General features: G+C 44.4%; 1 protein-coding gene across 1 annotated transcript in view; it reads left to right on the top strand.

Annotated features, from left to right (window-relative positions):
• Positions 1–18,070, top strand: part of LOC142585001 (glutamate receptor ionotropic, kainate 2-like) — a 348,423-nt gene that overhangs the window by 174,001 nt on the left and 156,352 nt on the right. The window contains exons 6-7 of the mRNA XM_075695421.1: positions 3,195–3,359; positions 9,765–9,917. Of these exons, the coding sequence (XP_075551536.1) occupies positions 3,195–3,359; positions 9,765–9,917 (318 nt within the window). The remainder of the gene's footprint in view (positions 1–3,194; positions 3,360–9,764; positions 9,918–18,070) is intronic.

Below are 18,070 nucleotides of genomic sequence, written 5' to 3'. Positions count from 1 at the left end.
GGCAAAGTGAGACACGGATACATGGGAGAAAGCGATTGATGTTTCTATAAATGAATGTCCTTCACTGAGGTTTGTGCAGCTACAGCAGTAAACAGACAAAGGCAGCCATCCTAGGCAGTGGCGTTGCTGAAATGATCGTCAAGCGGCGCGGCCCACCTCAATGAGCCCGTCTCTGCGCTTCCTCGCTTCTGAGTTTTGCTTTTAGAGTCATCCATAAACAAAACGCGCAAAAGTACAGAAACTAGCCTGCCCAGACGTATAAATGCGCGAATGTAGTTATTTGTAAACGTGAAATATCACGGCCTTAACCTACTGATAAGGGTTTTTTTTCTTGTTTTCATAAATGGTATAATGTAACAAGCCACATACAATTTCACACTATAGTGAATTTATCATAAGAATGCAGCGCAATCGTCAAACGCATAGCAGAAACAGCGGCGTAAAAAAAAGCAAAAGTCGCAGTTTTGACCGAAAGGCGAAACACCGATTGCGATAGCAAATTGGTCAGTAGCTGTACAAAGTAAGAGCAGTAGTTTTATCGGCCGTATAAATTTGTAAACGTTCACTTACTGACTAAATTAACAATCATAGAATGTGTAACAGCAACTTAACAAGGACGTGGAAAGAAACAGACACACATATACAGCGCTGTCTCCTTGTGTTTGTTCACATATGTCCTTGTTCAATCGCGCTTACAAATTCTCTCATGGTTTGAAATAACCTAGCCCGCTAGCGTGATTGAACTAAATTAAAAAGCACGGTGTCAGACGAGCACATGAACACATTTCGCTCGATGAGCGCGAAAAATCGCGGTCAAAATGCTGGAGTGAGGAATCACGGTCGCAGAAGCGAGCAAATTGACCTTCTTGCATCTCTCGCTTCAGCGCGAGCGAAACGTCAAAGCACAGCGCATACGAAACTATCTGCACTACGCGCACTCTGCTAACATCGCACATCGCTTTTAAGATGAGGCCAACGCGAGCGGGCACTTTGGCCATGTTGCAGATCGCTTTCAAGCTACGGCATATGGCGGCCGCACGGCCGTGCCGTAGAAGCCGCCGGAGAACGCCTCCCCACCTCCACCCCTCTTCCTCGCCTCACCCCCGTGCCTCGCGCGCGACAGGAGAGGGTGCGCTTTCGGCCCGCCTGCTTTGCTCCCGCACGCGAGATCGACCCCATTGAGCCGCGTTCGCCGGCTGCTGAAATTCCGGCTCACCTCGCTGTTCGCGAGGATCGCGCTGGACAAATGACCGTTTCAAAGTTTACCGGTAGCTTCAATAGTTGCGAAAAGAGTGTCGGTCATGACGTAAAGTGCCATACACGTCGAAGTGCATGCTGCACGGCCCATCCAAAGCCGTGACAATGACATTTGCTGGCAGTCGCACTGAACACCAGCGCCGCATACGCTCAAAGCGACAGCGCCGACGGTCAGCTTCAAGCACCATGCACAGTACAGAGAAGGTCAAGCGAGCGCTCTCAGAAGGAGCGATAACTGAACCGACCACACTTTGCACTCGATGACCAGCTCGCTCACTTCTCAGTGCACCGCCGAAGCTGTAAAATCTGGCCATGTCTGACCTCATTATAAGGGTGTAGCTGGAAACGAGAAGCAACGCCCGAACGCCCCCCAATGCCTTGCTTTCCCCTGCGAAGCTTCCACCTCTTCCCTTACAAACCTACTCCACCGTGCCGAGAAGAACGGGCACAGCATTCGAAGGAAACGAGATGCACAGACGAAGCAGCGAAGTTGGTTGAAGCGTGCCGCAGCATAATGCCTAAGTCTAGACTGAGCTTTGGCAACTTGCGTTGCCGGCGCTGTGATGGCTACGCGCTAAAGGGGCGTATACGTAAAACTGGCATGTGTGTGTGTGTGTGTGTAGGGGATAAAGGTAGCAGATACCTTAAATATGCAGTGTAGATCATGACCTTGTGCTCTCGACAACGAAGCAGCTGCGCAGTATCATGCTAGGTATTTTTCTCTTTCCTTACACAATGATTCGGAACATATAACTATTTCAGGTTGCCACCATTGCTATGACTTTAGCGATAACCTTTCAAGATTAACCATAGCCCGGCAAAGTACTCGAAATTCGGTCAGACTAACTTACGAGTTGTATGTTTTGCTTAAGGCCCTCACTGAGGGCACAGGCTCACCGTAGTTCAACTCAGCCTTGGCTAGCACGGATTATGTTTCACCGCAGTTTTAATCGGCCAGGGCATCCCTCAGTCTAGCTAGACCTCACTCAACAGACTTCTAATCAGCCGGCCCTTCCACATTCATACCGGCTGAAGCTCACCAAAATTCTATTCAGGCGTGCTCGCTTGTAGACTCAGACTCATGAGCCAGTCTGAGTCATTCGACTCATGAGTGAGTTTTCGACCTATATGCTGAGAAGGCACACACGCAGTGTTTTCTTATATGACATCAGAAGATGTTTTGTGTGCGGCGAATTTGACTTATTTACCATAGTCTGAGTTAGTGTGATCATGATCGCATGATCGTCTTTGTCAGGCAAATGGCCAGCGCTCAGAGACTGCCCTTATAAACCCTTGTTGTAAAGATACCATACCACGACCTGCTGCTCCGCTTCGGTCACAATTTTGCGACAGATATGGCAGAAATGTTATTGGACGGATATTCGCAGTTTAGGGATGATGGAGACGTATCGTAAAGGACGCTGTGTAACCAGCGTTTCAGCTATCAGTTTAAGTTTATATACAGAAAAAAGCTGCAACGTAATGTGAAACAATGCTGAAGCAATCTTTAGTAGGCTCGTAAATCTTCGGTGTGGTTACACGAGTTCACGAAACACAGAGCGACAGAGCAAGAGAGAAAAAGCAAGGAGGAAACCGAGAGGTAAGTCAGTAGAGAAGCTTGCGGTTTGCTGCAGTATACCGGAGGTAACGAATAACTGCGATAGAAAAAGGAAAACAGGATGAGGGTGAACACTGAGCGAACGCGGGATTCTGCACGGGGCGACAATAACGGTCACTCAGGCTGGTGCGCTTCGAAACGGCGCTGTGTGCCAATCGCATTGTCGCGCCAGCGACAGATGTGGCCACGATCCGAGTGTCTTTGGCTCAGAAAACTTTCTCGAGTGCAGCAGGTTTAATGTTGACGGGAGCGGGAGGCGTTGGATGTAGAATGAAATGGCGCTGCTGGCCTGGCTTGTCTGACACGCGCTCGTGCGCAGGACACGCACACGCTGGACATGACGCGTTTCCAGGGAGCGCTGGCCAACGTGTCAGCGCTGCGGCTAGTCGACCTGGACAAAGAGGAGACGAGGAAGCTGCTCCACGACTGGACAAACTCGGAGCTGCGCTTCGGGCGCCAGGCTCTGGAGATGACTGCGCTTAGGGTAAGCGTGCACCTTCGCCAAACTATAGCGGGCGCCACGGGTTGAAAAAAAAATGCGGTTGGAAAATCATATTACCGAACTAGTAGCGATTCTGGATAAAAGCCGTGTATATATATATATATATATATATATATATATATATATATATATATATGCGTGCTGAAGTTCAAAGACAACCAATATATATATATATATATATATATATATATATATATATATATATATATATATATATATATATATATATACGCAGGAAAGAGACGACGACCTTTTTGGAAACCTTCTTTACTTAACGTTTGTACTCTGTACAAACGTTACTCTGACGAAGGCTGGTCCACCAGCCGAAAACGTTACGCAACGAAGTCTTCCAAAAAGTTCGTCGTCTCTTTCCAGCGTATGTTACATCGGGTCTTGCGTGCTGAAGTTCAAAGACAACCAATATATATATATATATATATTGCATAACGAATGGCTGCGAGTACTCCTACAAATGCACAGGATTCTGCGCTTTTCTGGTCATTCCGAGTGACATATCGGTGCATGTAGCGTGCAGAGGCGTTGAGCACGTCCGAAGGGTCTGCTGTCTTTATTTGTGCGAACGCACTTTATACCACATTACACGAAAATCCGGCGTTGCAGTCGGCACCTAGATCGAATCATGGTATCACAAATGGCCGCCGGCCGAGTAAAAACACGTCAGAGAATACTCGGAGTGACGCCATATTAATCAGGGAGGTGTTTCTAAGCAAAGTAAATTCATCTGAGTGAGACTCGGGCCCGGGTCTCCAGGGTGCGGCACGAGCACGCTTCCCCGTCACCACGGTGGTTCCACGTTTTTGGTTGTCCAGAGGTGTATCTAGTGCGTGCGTCATTGCGCCCGTCGCGTAGCAGCCATCTAGCTGACTGAACGTGTGGCCTAGTGCTTGGGTCGCGGGACACGTGATGGCGCAGCCAATTTGTTGGGGGTGGCGCCACGCCCTGAGTGTGTAAATTAAAATGCGTTAATGTCCACTTCTACACCACTGAGCGGACCTTCCAGTTATGAACTCCTCACGGGCATGCGAGCGCGTTGAGACACTTGGCGCGTGCTCGTTTGACCTCACCGAGGCGCAGTTAGAACGCTGGCGAGACCTTGAGTGAACAAGGAACGCCCGAAAAAAAAACTTTACTAAAGGACTTAATGATTTCCCATTCCCATCAGTAACCAGTCGTAGGTGTCTCTTCCGAATTTTTCACTTGTGTAATATGCTCAACAAAATGCGGGGGTTAAGCAGCACATACATAAGGCGCGAAGTCACCCGACATTTGACCCTCACTGCTGCTTGTTTTGGACCATGTTTCGTATGCAACGCACTCCACGTTTCTCTATTAACGCTGATTAAGAACAGGCCCTGGGAAAAGTAACTGCTATCTGCAACGCCTTACCGATGGAAAATATTTAGGTGTCCGACCACTATAAGCTCTTTAATGTAGCTGTCGTGTGAGAGAAACATATATGTATATATATATATATATATATATATATATATATATATATATATATATATATATATGTAATCAGCAGTATTTGAAACCAAACTTGAGTAGGTGTCATACGGCATCACGAAGACGATTTTGTGACTGTCAGTAGTGAGAATTCGCCGGAAAATGTATGTTAAGTCCTGTAAGGAGGCCACTCTGCCTGAGTAAGAGCTCCCCGATTTGTATCATGCATGTCCAACTCCCTACGACTAGTTTTGAACAGCGTACGCACCACTACAAAACCAGGTAGTGGTGCGTAGAAGTGCTAGACCACACGTTTATTTTACTTGCCTGTGGCAGAGAGCACCGTTCTTATCGGTAAGAAAGATTACTCATCGAGGCGGACATTACTTGCTTAAATAATTGTATTGCATATCTGAGTGATTACGAAAATATTATTATTTAAAGTGCGGAATCTAACCGCAATTTACGAGTGGTAGCCGGTGAAATTACAAGGTATGTTCACTTCAAAGAACTTCCACGATGGCACTGGTTCAGCGATTTGCACCGTCAAACTTACGGCAAGGCAGCGCTGTTGTTTCACTTAAATTTCAAAAATAAAGCACCTTTTAAGCACTGAAGCACAAAAATAACGGGACCAGCAAGGTATTTCGTCGCCCGCGTGCGTAAAATATGTTTCTAAACTAAGGCCATCCTCAAAATTGTTTGGCGAAATTTCACGAATTGTAATCACCTCCGGAAAGTACTTAGGGAAATGAATTAGTGATAATTTGTTTTTAATGAAAGATTCATTTTAATTTTTCATGTATGGGTCGTTCCACGCCAACTGTCCCAACTTTGGCGTTCGAGCATCAGCGATTTCCTTGAAAAATATTGAAGACTATCTATTTAAAGCAAGAAGTCCTTCTAAAAACATTTTCTCTTCTTAAATTAGGCGAGCACAGAATTTTTCCTTGAGAATAAAATAGGCTTTTCACTTGAAAAGGTGTTATCTATCTTTAGGTTTCCGTGAGTTTCTTATACGGCACTAAATTTGCGAAATTTGGTGCATATTGTGGATGTTTTTGCAGAAAGATAACTTTTACCGAGAGGTTATATTTCATAGTAACTAATTGCCGGCAAGTTGTACTGTAAGCTAAAAGTAATTAGGGACGAATATAAAGTGAAATGGCTTGTACAGCTGGCGACAAATTTGCAAAAAAGTTACTTTTAGCCTATATTTAGTGGTAAATTTAGCATTGAGCTGGTCTGGATAAAAATACGTTAAATAGCGTATTTATTAGAAACATTCATTGTCTAAAAACTGAGAAACTTTCATCAAATTACTCTTTGTTTTGAAAAACATTTTTGAATTGGTGTTATATTGGTCTCTGCGCTTGCACGTGTTTCGCCTTCGTAGGAAAGCGTCCTAGCGCTAAGTAGAACTTGCGCGCACGCAAAATTTCCTGAGTCGAGGGAGGAACATCTAGACAAGAAAATCAGCTCCTCAAGTTTTTACTTGAGTGCTTTATTAGAAATTATTAGCCTAGCCAATAAAAAACGCCAGCCCCAATAGAGCGCATCTAACCCGATGTCGCCGTACAGCGACGGCATGCGTAGCATCGTCACGCGGCATCGGAAAGTTACGCCAGTGAGTACAGAGTGCAGTCACGTAGACTAAGATTTAGAAATGGTCGAAAACGTTGGGAATAAGAAAAAAATCTGTTGCTTTATTGCGGCAAATATGTAGCAAATATCAGCCAACACAATCCTGTTTTAGCGACCATGTCGACAATGATGCCAGAGGGGTGATGTCGACTCGTCATTGAATGTTTGGGCATGGTTAAGCTCAAACTACTGCATTTAAAAACATGATGGACAGAAATAAATGCGTTTAGTTGCCCGCCCTTTCTGTCTTTCTTGTAGGTAAATGTTAAATTTAGACCGAATGAGGCAGCCCGCTGACCTTTGTGAAGCGCAGGATATAACATCCAGTCTGCGATAACTGAAGAAACAAATGGGAAGGCTCGTTCCTGTTATCGACTGTAAAAAGGTTGCGCCTCGAATCAGTCGTTCTGCAGCTCACCGTAGCAGATGGGTGCGAAGCTTGAGCTTGCATTATCACGAACCACCGGAAGTGTGTGCTGCCGACGCGCCTCAAAACAAAGCCTACGAAACCCCTGTAGCAATTTTAGTAATGCAGACGTGCTCCTTTTTTTTCCGTGGTACGTTGAAGAAGACGATGAAGACCCGCGCCGTGATTGCTTGAGTGTATACGTTGCTGGCTGACACTCACCCTCACAGACCCAAACACAACTTTCAAGCTTACAAAGCACAATTCACAGTCAGCTTTTTTTCGCGAACAATATGTGCTGCGGCAAAGTCACCGGCGGGAAAATCTTATCTCACTTTTCAGAGACCGAGTCCTGCACCGAAAGCTTCGTGAGCGCGGTTGCTATGGGCAACGTTGACATTTGGGGTACCCGTCCCAGTGCTCATTTGCTAAAAACAGCACGTGACTTCCGCCACACTCTCTCCAATACGGTCGTGCTGGTCGGGCCTGTCCTGGGTTTCCTTACTCCATGTCGGATGCAATAAACGTGTGCGAAATCAATAGCATGCGTGAATTATTCCAATTATTCCTGCGTTCCGACATATGAAAGAATGAGTGGGATCACTCTAAACAAGCATATACAAAGACACTATTAAGCACAATCGCGAAGAAAAGTATGTGATGCCCTTCTTATCCTATAACGCAAAAGTGGCACAGTCAAAACTGTAATCCTCTAGGCGGATCTGGATGAGTTTTTCACCGCTTTAGCATATATAGTCTGACTTCTCTGGCAGATATCACCAATAAAAGTCCTAATGTCTTGCTAGAGCCACTACGGAAATACATTGTAGCTGTAGGTACCGGAAATATTTGCACTTGAAATCTCCCACCTTTTATTTAAATAAATTATTGTCGCCTGGGGGGGGGCGGGGGCTAATGCCTAAGAGACATCATCCTTACCTTATTCTGAACATTGCCACAAGACCACCAAGGGAAGTGCAAGCACTGAAACATACTAGGTTTTGTGTGAAAAAAATATAATGCATCTGAGGAGTATAGCAGCGCGTTTTAGGATTATGGCCACAAACTTTTTACAGTCGATAACGCGAACGAGTCTTCCCATTTCTTTCATCAGTTATCACAGACTGGATGTTAAATCCTGCGCTTCACAAAGGTCCGCGGACTGCCTCATTCGGTCTGAATTTAACATATACCTACAAGAAAGGCAGAAAGGGCGGGCAACTAAACGCATTTATTGCTGTCCATCATGTTTTTAAATGCAGTAGTTTGAACTTAACCATGCCAAAACATTCAATGACGAGTCGACATCACTCCTCCAGCATCATTGCCGACATGGTCGCTAAAACAGGATTGTGTTGTCTGATATTTGCTGCATATTTACCGCAATAAAGCAACAGATTTTTTTTTCTTATTCACAATGTTTTGGAACATTTCTAAATCTTAGTCTACGTAACTGCACTCTGTACTCGCCGGCGTAACGTTCCGATGCCACGTGACGACGCTATGCAGGCCCTCACTGTACAGCGACATTTGGTTAAATGCGCTCTATTGGGGCTCGCGTTTTTTATTGGCTAGGCTAGTAATTTCTAATAAAGCACTCAAGTAAAAACTTGAGGAGCAGATTATCTTGTCTAGATGTTCCTCCATCGACTCAGGAAATTTTGCGTGCACGCAAATTCTACTTAGCACTAGGACGCTTTCCAACGAAGGCCAAACACGTGCAAGCGCAGAGAACGGTACAACACAAATTCAAAAATGTTTTTCTTGCTTAAAACAAAAAGTACTTTGATAAAAGTTTCTCAGTTTGTAGACAATGAATGATTCTAATAGATACACTATTGAACGTATTTTTACCCAGACCACCTCAATGCTAAATTTACGACTAAACGTAGGCTAAAAGTAACTTTTTGTCAACTTTGTCGCCAGCTGTACAGAGCATTTCACGTTATATTCGTCCCAAATTATTTTTCGCTTACAGTACAACTTGCTGGTAATTAGTTACTATGAAATATAACCTCTCGGTAGAAGTTATTTGTCTGCAAAAAAATTCCCAATATTCAACAACTTTTGCATATTTAGTTCCGCATAAAAAACTCACGGAAACTTGAAAATTGATAACACCTTTTTCAAGTGAACAGCCTATCTTCATCCTCAAGGAAAAAATCGTGTGCTCGCCTAACTTAACAGAGAAATTTTTTTTTTACAATGCGTTTTACGACTCATACTTTCGAGCTTTCTAAAAACATCACATGTTCCTAGCGGTGCTGAAAATTTTTTTTAGCAAGAATGTTTTACAGAAAGAGTTCTTGCTTTAACAAGATAGTGCTCAATTTTTTAAAGAAATCACTGATGGTCGAGCGCCAAGGTTGGGACAGTTGACGTGGAATGACCCGTATATAGTGCACACTGCTATAAGTAATTTGGCTTAAGGACTCAGATTGTGCTGGATTTTCGTACCGATATTTAGAAATTTGACACATCATCAAAATAACTAAGTAATAAACGCGCCCGAAATACCCGTCGCCGTCGTTCCACGCATGTAGAGACAAATTAGACCTAACAAAAGTTATGCAGATCGAACGCGCATCTTGCACTCAATGTGAAGCAAATATTTGTGCACAATTGAATCAAAATCTATGACTTTGCGCCATCAGGAACGCAATTAAGTTTATTTGCCGCCTTTCCGAAGATACCAGCAGCCACAGGCGGAAAAGCCCGAGTGGGTCTGCAAAAAAAAAAAGAAAAGCTGTGCTTCCAAAGAACACGACGATGGGCCTCTGACATACTAAGAGCTTTATGTCAACAGCAGCCCAGCTTGGTTTTTGCAGTCAAACTGACACCCTGCTGTCGGTTGCATTGTGTGTTCGCAGACAGAGCTGGCTCTGCTGTTCGACGCGGTATCGCTGTTCGCCCGAGCGCTTCACGACATGGAACACGTGGAGAACTTCGAGCTCAAGTCGTTCTCCTGCGAGGCGCCTTCCAATTGGACCAACGGGGAGGCTCTCCTGCAGCGCTTGAAAACGGTGCGAGACGCTTTGGGCAAAGCCTTTCTTCCTAGTTTTACTGGAAATTTGGCGTCTTATGAGGCCATTACCTAAGACATCGAGTGAGTGTTTGTGCTGAAATGTAATACATCCAAACCTAGATCTCCAACATCTCGATTTTAATCATTCTTATTATTTAGCAAAGTTGCTTAGAATTTCGCAAAACGCATTCAAGAGCCGGAATGACTGAAACGCTCAAAGTAAGTACGTTAACTCTACGTATCGCCCGCCCTAATGAAATTTCACGGGAGAGTAAGGAGAAAGGAAGTATGTGGAAAAAATGAGCATGGCAGGTTGCATATTTCAGGTTATGAATGACATTGACACGTTAAGAATGTTTGGAGTTTCTGTAAGGGAACACAAAACGGCCTCAATGGGCTTGCTGTCTAAGTGCCTACGAAGCCAATTGTTAGATTTTTTTTTCCTTTTTGAAACTGTCATCTACATAGGTTTCTTTAGGTGTGTTGTGAGCGACAATCTTGATTTACCTGAAGATTCGCGGACCCCAGTGACTTTGTTAACTCTAGCTTTAATTATATCTAGAAAAAGAAAATAAATTTTCTTCGAACAGTAACCACCGGTGACTTACTAAAGGAATGTTGATTTCCTGCACTCCACGTCCCCTAGAAGTCGGTGCTGTAGGGAAGTTTTAATGTTGCTGTTGTCGTCATCAACCTACATGTTTTGCCTGCGAGCGGAATGACTCTTGTGATTCAGAACAAGGGCTAGCAGCCGGCGAATATATACTAAGTGACCCGCCTTTGATCACACAAAGCAATGATCACAACCCCGCGTCTTTCAGAAGGAGCCCGCCGTGCCCGCTCCTTTGAAGTTGCCCCTTAATGGGGTCCTTGGCATGCAGTGATGCAAACTAGAACACTCAGTCGGGGAGTACGCTCATGCGGAATGATGAACTGGACATACCAAGAGTTGTTCAAGTGACAATCAGTATACATGATTTGGCCACTGTCATGGAAGAGCGCTCAATCGTAACTAACACCGGATATTGAATGCGGAGGCGCTCATTTAACGCTGCTTTTTTCGCCCTTCCTGTGGACTTCAGTTTTTTTTTCTACACAGAACTAGGTTCAGAGAGTACGCTCGGGACCTATTCTCAAGGTTATCTTACTCATTTTTCTGCTTAACGCCACAGGAAATGCAAGACTTGACATATTGTAAGGCTCAAAGCCTTTCTTTTTTAATGTGCCAAAATTGACTTAGCGTTCTCTTTTGGTCCTCAACAAACATTATTGTATTTAGCAGGGAGCGCGGGGGGGGGGAGCAGGTTAGTGAGATAGGTGGCAAGTAGCGCGATGGTTTTCTGGTGTCATATGTGTTGCGCAAATAATAAGCATATAGAAAAGGTGGCTGGATGGATGGATGGAAAAACTTTATTGACAGCACTGAGATATGCGATTATCGCGCAGCAGGCCGCTCTCACGATGTGACGGGCAGGCCGAGCGTGGTGCTATATTGCCACAGCCTGTATCTTATCGTATCGAAAGCAAGCTTTATCGCTTTAATTTCTCCGTGCAATTAATACGGTTAGAAACACTAGTCTTTCCACAATTCAATTTCACTGATCGAGAATACTCCTGCATTCTAAGATAGGCTCAGGCTTCGATTCGAAGGTGCGATAACTTCAAACCGGAAAATGAACTTGTCACTTGAATGCAAGTACCCAAGAACAGAATTTTCATTTTTACGCATGTGTATTTCGACAGTCAGAGCAAGATTACTGTAGCGAATGCAGAAGTTGAGGTGTGTGAATGTGCTTTAGAATAGCCGTCATGTGTTTTCCCATCTGAATATTGCACAGCGCTAAATCCTCGGCAGCTTTACCTCTGCACGTACAATCCCATTAGCGGTCCTTGATGGTAAGAACCACGGCAACTTAGACACCCATGCTATTCGACAAAGAGGTAAATGTATGAAAAAGGACATACAGGTGTCCCAGCTAACTTTAACCAAGCTATTCATCGAAAGAAAAAGGATTGAGAAAACGCGGTATAAAATACAATTATAAGACCTCCGGCCTTCGGTCGTATGACTTCTGGCAACCGAAAGTCATTGGCCTAAAAATCATGCCTTGAACAGTGTTTCTTTTTTTCAATTCCATTTTATTGAACAGCTTGGCTAAAGTTAGCTGGGCAACCCTACCCGCCTTCAATCTAGGTATGAGGACTCATGAAGGGCCTTTTAGCTCCTGCCTCAACAGAGAGATAGTTTTCTGGTGACGCTTGCTCATCATTGCTAACCATTATCATCTCCTGTAAATGTTTGTCATTTGCTTTTTGGATAGTGCTCCAGCAAAGTAATCAGGGTGCATCAATCTTGTCAAACGTGTTCGGGTTAAGCGTTATGCTGGCCCTACTTATTATCCTATCACTTATGCTACCGGCACCTAATCGCCGTGAATACATGGTAGCAGGAAGCCGCATTTATTGATTAGTTCACGGGTGTCTTTTGCTAAGGAAAATAATATGTGCTCATTTTTATATCGTTCACGGCTCCTTTACTCCGCTGTACCACTGCCACCATCACCGATGCAACCTCCCTCTGCCGTCTTCATGTAGAAAACTGACTTGGAGATGGAAGAGAAATTACGGTTAAAGCATGCAATGCAAACGCAATGGCATATTCAAGACCTTTTATCAACCTTTACACCAATATCAACACAGAACTTAAGAATCACAGAAAATTGCTAGAGCATTCCTAACAAAAAAATGTTATCAGCATCCTTGCCCATAATTGTAACAGGAAAGATCGGGTTAGTTGAGGAACATTTGCCAATTATGCACATCACTAAAAATGATGCATATTGCTGTGTTTCTGCAGATTGAACACATTTGTTTGGAGAAAGCATATAACAAAACTAAAGCGATTAGGCCACCTTGCACTTCTCACCAGGGTAACACCTTGTGCTCTAAGTATTTCTTCGTACGATTTTCCTTACTTCTAGCCCCGCATTGCAATTTTTTATTTGGTCCGGCGTCACCGCATTGCTTTTGAGATTTATTGGAATTTCGTAGGATACCGCTTCCCTGCGGTTGCTTAGAAATGGCCAGAGAGACCTGACCAAGGGTCAAATCTTCTTCCCGCTACCGAAGATCGATTGTACCAGCCTGAATCCTCGGATGAAAGCGAAAGGACGGTGGACAGCTGTTCCATCTTCATCAAGAGGGATGCTGTCTCCAGGGAAGAGATTGCCGTCTAGACCAAAAGAACTTCCGCTTTCTTCACGCACGTGCCTGCACTGCAGTTCATACGGGACCTCTACAGGATATTTTTCCTTCATCTCCTTGGACAAAGCCAGAGACATTGGTCGAGATGCTTTCGTGCGTTTAGCACACATATTTTCTTCGTCTACGATTCTTTCCCGGGGTTGTATGCGCGCTACAGCAGTTTCCCATCGGGCACTTTTCGTCATGTCATTACTGCGCTTTGCTCGGGGCATACACCCGCACTCCCGTCTGCACCGAGACCAGTCAGCTCAAGCGTTCTTACTCCTGTAAGCAAAAGCTATAAGCAGCGCGACACAGGTCACAGCGCTCCTGTCCTTGTCAATTGTGCGCGCTAAATATTTCACTATGAATTTGTACCAACTCGCCCAACTATCAGTTCTGCTGCACTTAAACGTTGCATATGAAGATGTTAATAAATATAATCAGAATAGAGCGAGATTGTGTTTGCAAATTGGTGAGACAGCAAATCAAGTGTCGCGTAGCGGTCGTCCGCAGTAAGCACACACACACACACACACACACACACACACACACACACACACACGCACACACGCAGGCACGCGCACGCACACGCGCACACACGCACACACACACGCACACGTAAGCACACGCGGACGCACACGTAAGCACACGCGGACGCACACGCACACACGCGCACGCACACACGCACACACACGCACAAACACACACAAAATGGTATTTCTACTTTGGTTATATTGCACTAGTGACTCAAGCAGTACTACAGCTCCGCCGGCACCTTGGAAAGAAGTACCTTGAAAAAATATTGAACACACATGCATTCACTGCTAAGCGAATACGAAGTATAGCCTGTAGGTTTAAACGAGGACATTTGGGCCCGAGCAGGACACAAAGAAACAAATTGACTTTCACTTGTCGGTGACATTCAGCGGCATTCAGTGGCTCAGAAATAATTACCAGCCCCTTTTCATAATCGCTCCATTCATGCTTTTCTTATGCCTAACCTTTATCATCACGCTAATTGTTATCATGGTCAAATCTACCTCTACTAATTGCTGGGACGAAGGCCTCTCATGTATCCCTGCTTTGTTTTGGGCAATCGCTTGCTAAGCCCGCAAAATTTCTATGGTATTTCCGCCCTGCTGTCGTACTCGCACAGGTCTCCTTCTACAGATGGTCATGCTTTTGTCACGAGGATACATCACTGGTTACTGACTCCAGTTTTTTTTATAGTGTTATAACCATCATTATTTCCATCTGCTTAACCTCATGGAGCTGTTTTGGTAAAATTATGCGTGGAAGACGCCATTACTGAGTATAATCGGTGCTTGAAGATGTGGCATGCACATTGCGGGATGGTTTCCAGCAGAAAATTATGACATGTCCTCTGTGTTCCACGATAGTGTTTTCTGATGGAAAGCTTTCTTGCAATGGCTTAGCCCGTTGACCATCTACTGTATCACGAAACCCACAAATCATAGATTCTTTAACGAAGAGCTTTTCATAAGCAATGTAAGCTGTTTAATACCAAATTGACCCGCCAAGAACGCTACATTTTTCGAGCAGCATACATAACGTTTGCTTGTCTTTTCGCCGCATAACATTTCAGTCGTTGATCCAAGATATGAGCAGTGTATTTTTGAAACTGCGCTCAGAGTTGAAATAGAGAAAATTAGGTTTTACTTATATCTTCGTGTCCTTCATTCATAAGTAATGGGAGAACATTTGCGCATTCTAACTCGCTACCAAAAGGCTAAATTAGGTACTGTAGGAAACACTCGCGAAATAATGCATGACTTCTGATTGTGGGACTTTTCTTTGTACAACTCGTTAAGTAGTCCTTAGTTTCTCATCAGATTTATTGTTATTCTCTTAGCAGCGCTACATGTATCAGTAAGAATCGAATGGCCTGAAAGAAAACTGCTCATGCAGACGTACGTGTCTTTTTAGGTGGCGTTGGCAGCCGCACCTTTATGACTTGATAGTCTGTGCCCGATCCGCTTCAATTGAGAACTCTGTAGACACTGAACAACAATAATCTGTGATTTTCAATTTACAATATATTATTATTATTATTATTATTATTATTATTATTATTATTATTATTATTATTATTATTATTATTATTATTATTATTATTATTATTATTATTATTATTATTATTATTATTATTATTATACATTTCCCAGAAGAGACCTAAACGCTCTAAATCTTCTCACTGGTTCTCATCTACTTATTGCCCCGGAACATAAAGATCTCGCACACTGAAAATCTAGAATTCCTGTGCCTAATGAGTCTAGAGAAGAATCCCGATGTTTTAGGGCTCTCTACAAACGCCTCTATATGCGTGATCAAGACTCGTATATCGCACTCCTGGAAAAGAGTGCCGCCAACCATCCGGTGAAATTTGGAAGTACATCCGTAAGCGCTCTCATAAACGTGGAGAGTGTTTTCGCCTGCTTCACTCTAGAGGAGTAGAATTCCAAGCAGTTGCGGATTCTTTTGCACCCCATTTCTCATCATTACATGAAGCTGCAGGTGTCAACGCTGGAGTCAGTCCGAAGCACAAGATGGTTCTTTCATCTAGTGCTGTCTTCCTTGATGAAAAGCTCATTCATGAATGCCTCAAGCGCTTGAAGCCTTCTAAATCCTGTGACCCCGTTGGCATCTCCTCCGCAATTCTAAAAGCTTGCGGCAGCGTATTTGCTCCAGTATTGACATCTATATTTAACAACTCTGACTACATCCTCTTTCCCTCAGATCTGAACTGCTTGCGGTCTTTCTGTATTTAGATCTCGCTCTAAAACTGATGTCTCGAATTATCACCCGATTTCTCTTTTCTGCGCCTCTTCTAAGATTCTTGAGCTTGCGCTTCACAACATATTGCATTTTCCTGTAAAGAACTCACTTATTCCTTATCAGCATGGATTCCTCACCGTGCCGCTACACTTTTACAAATCTCGCAAGTTTCATGACATACATCTCCGTGCTCACACTTCAAAGGGGGCAAGTTGACACCGTTTACTGTGACCTCAGCAAAGCGTTTGATGTAGTCTGCGGCTCACTGCTTCTGATCAAGCTTACGTACTTTGATGTTGACTTGTCAGTTGTCAATCTCTTGCGTAGTTTTCTTGATTTATCATGTTATGTTAACGTCAGTGTCCAAATGTCTTCTTTTTACATGGCAACTACCAGCGTCCCTCAAGGATCAGTATTAGGAACACTCCCTTCTTTAATGTTTAATGTCGTTCATACGGCTCTTCGGAAGACTTCTTTACTTCTTTGTGTTGATCCCATCAAAGTTTTTAAGAAAATTCACACTGTTGATGACGGTCTCACCCTGCAGTCCGACCTGCTTTTCTTTTCTAAAGGCTGCAAAGATAATAACATTACCTTAAATGCTGTTAAGACCAAAGTCATGAGTTTCACAAGCAAAACAGTAAGCTTTTTTTTTATTCTGTAGATTCTGTGCGATGGTGTAAGGTCTGTGAGATACACGACTTGGGGGAATTTTATTGCGGTAGCATTTATATGGACACTCCAGGCGCATTTTTGCCGTCGAGGTCGCCATTTATGCGATGTTGCGTATAAAGTCCAAGGGCGATAACACCGTCACCGTGCATCCTATGCTGTGCGTGGTAGTAAAAGCATGCAAGGGAAGCCGGCGATCGCGGCTCAATCTGGCGCGCGCGAAGGAAGAAAGCGGAGAGCAAACACGGCGCCGTCTTCCGTTGCGCCAAAGGCCGTGGGCGAAGGGAAGAAAGGTGGGTGGAGTTGAGCTCCGGCACCAACTGTGCATTTGGCGACAGGACGCAAGAGGAACTGACGATTGCGACTGAATCTCGCGCTCCATATTTGGAGGAAAGTGGGGTGGCAGCGCGGCAGGGAGGATGTGTCGCTTCGACTCCGCCAAGTGCGTAGTTTCCAGGGCTGTGCGCGATCGCGCTCGCGGTATCTTGAATCTGCAGACGGCACATACCTTTTTGCCCGCTGCGTCCTCGTTGCTCTTTCGTTGAAGGGATAGACCGCACGAAGGTGACTTCGCTCGCTGCTGCTGCCGCGCTTGCTCATACCACCGTTTTGGCAGCCAGTGCCTACGCTCATCGAGTGTGATTTCTTCATATTTCGTTGTGCGCCTTGACGCCGTGCTTGCCGATTCATTTAATAAGCGCAAGTCTCCCAGTTCGTATGGCCGACCATACTACTATCCTTACTGCGTATAGCTATAGTCCAATATAGCTATAGTCCGTATAGCTATAGTCCACTAATTCGCTATAGCACTCGATGCTTCGCATTTTAGATGAAACTGAGACTTCTTTAAGTGCTCCAGTACGATGTCTCCGCAGCTGTTCATGAGCACTATAATAAACATTTATTTATTTATTTGTTTATTTATTTATTGTTAGCAGTATTTTTATGTATGAGGTGCGACAAATATGTACATGCTAAAGGTGTCACCTGGCTGGATAGCAAGCTACGAATTCAGAAACATAGCTCGCGACCATTCTGTCGCAATTTCTGTGAGGTGCCGCAGTGAGATGTTAGGCCAAGCGTCGCTAATGCACCGCCATTGCTATCACCACTTTCCCGCTTCGGAAGTGGCTCCCCCACTTGCACCTCTGCTGTACTCGGATGACCTTGGCCGCCTGCGTAAACTCCTGCTCGACGCGCTATAAGACATGTCTTTCTTTTTTCAAAAAAATTAACTGGACCACTTGCGTGAAGAAAATATACGTCTCCGCCATGACAACGCGCAAAGCAATTCTCGCCAAGTGAACACTGTCGCTTTCCTTCGTCAAGAATTCGAGTAGTAAATGCGCCTAGCTAGCAGACTGCCCCGTGAACTAACGCTGCTTGCCCCCTTCAGGTGGCAGGCTGTTGCCATTCACATACAAACCTTCCCTGGAA

Source organism: Dermacentor variabilis, chromosome 6 (assembly GCF_050947875.1).
Source record: "Dermacentor variabilis isolate Ectoservices chromosome 6, ASM5094787v1, whole genome shotgun sequence".
Taxonomy (NCBI): Eukaryota; Metazoa; Arthropoda; class Arachnida; order Ixodida; family Ixodidae; genus Dermacentor; species Dermacentor variabilis.
The sequence above is the reverse complement of the archived record's forward strand: the minus strand, read 5'-3'. Positions and strand labels throughout refer to the sequence as shown.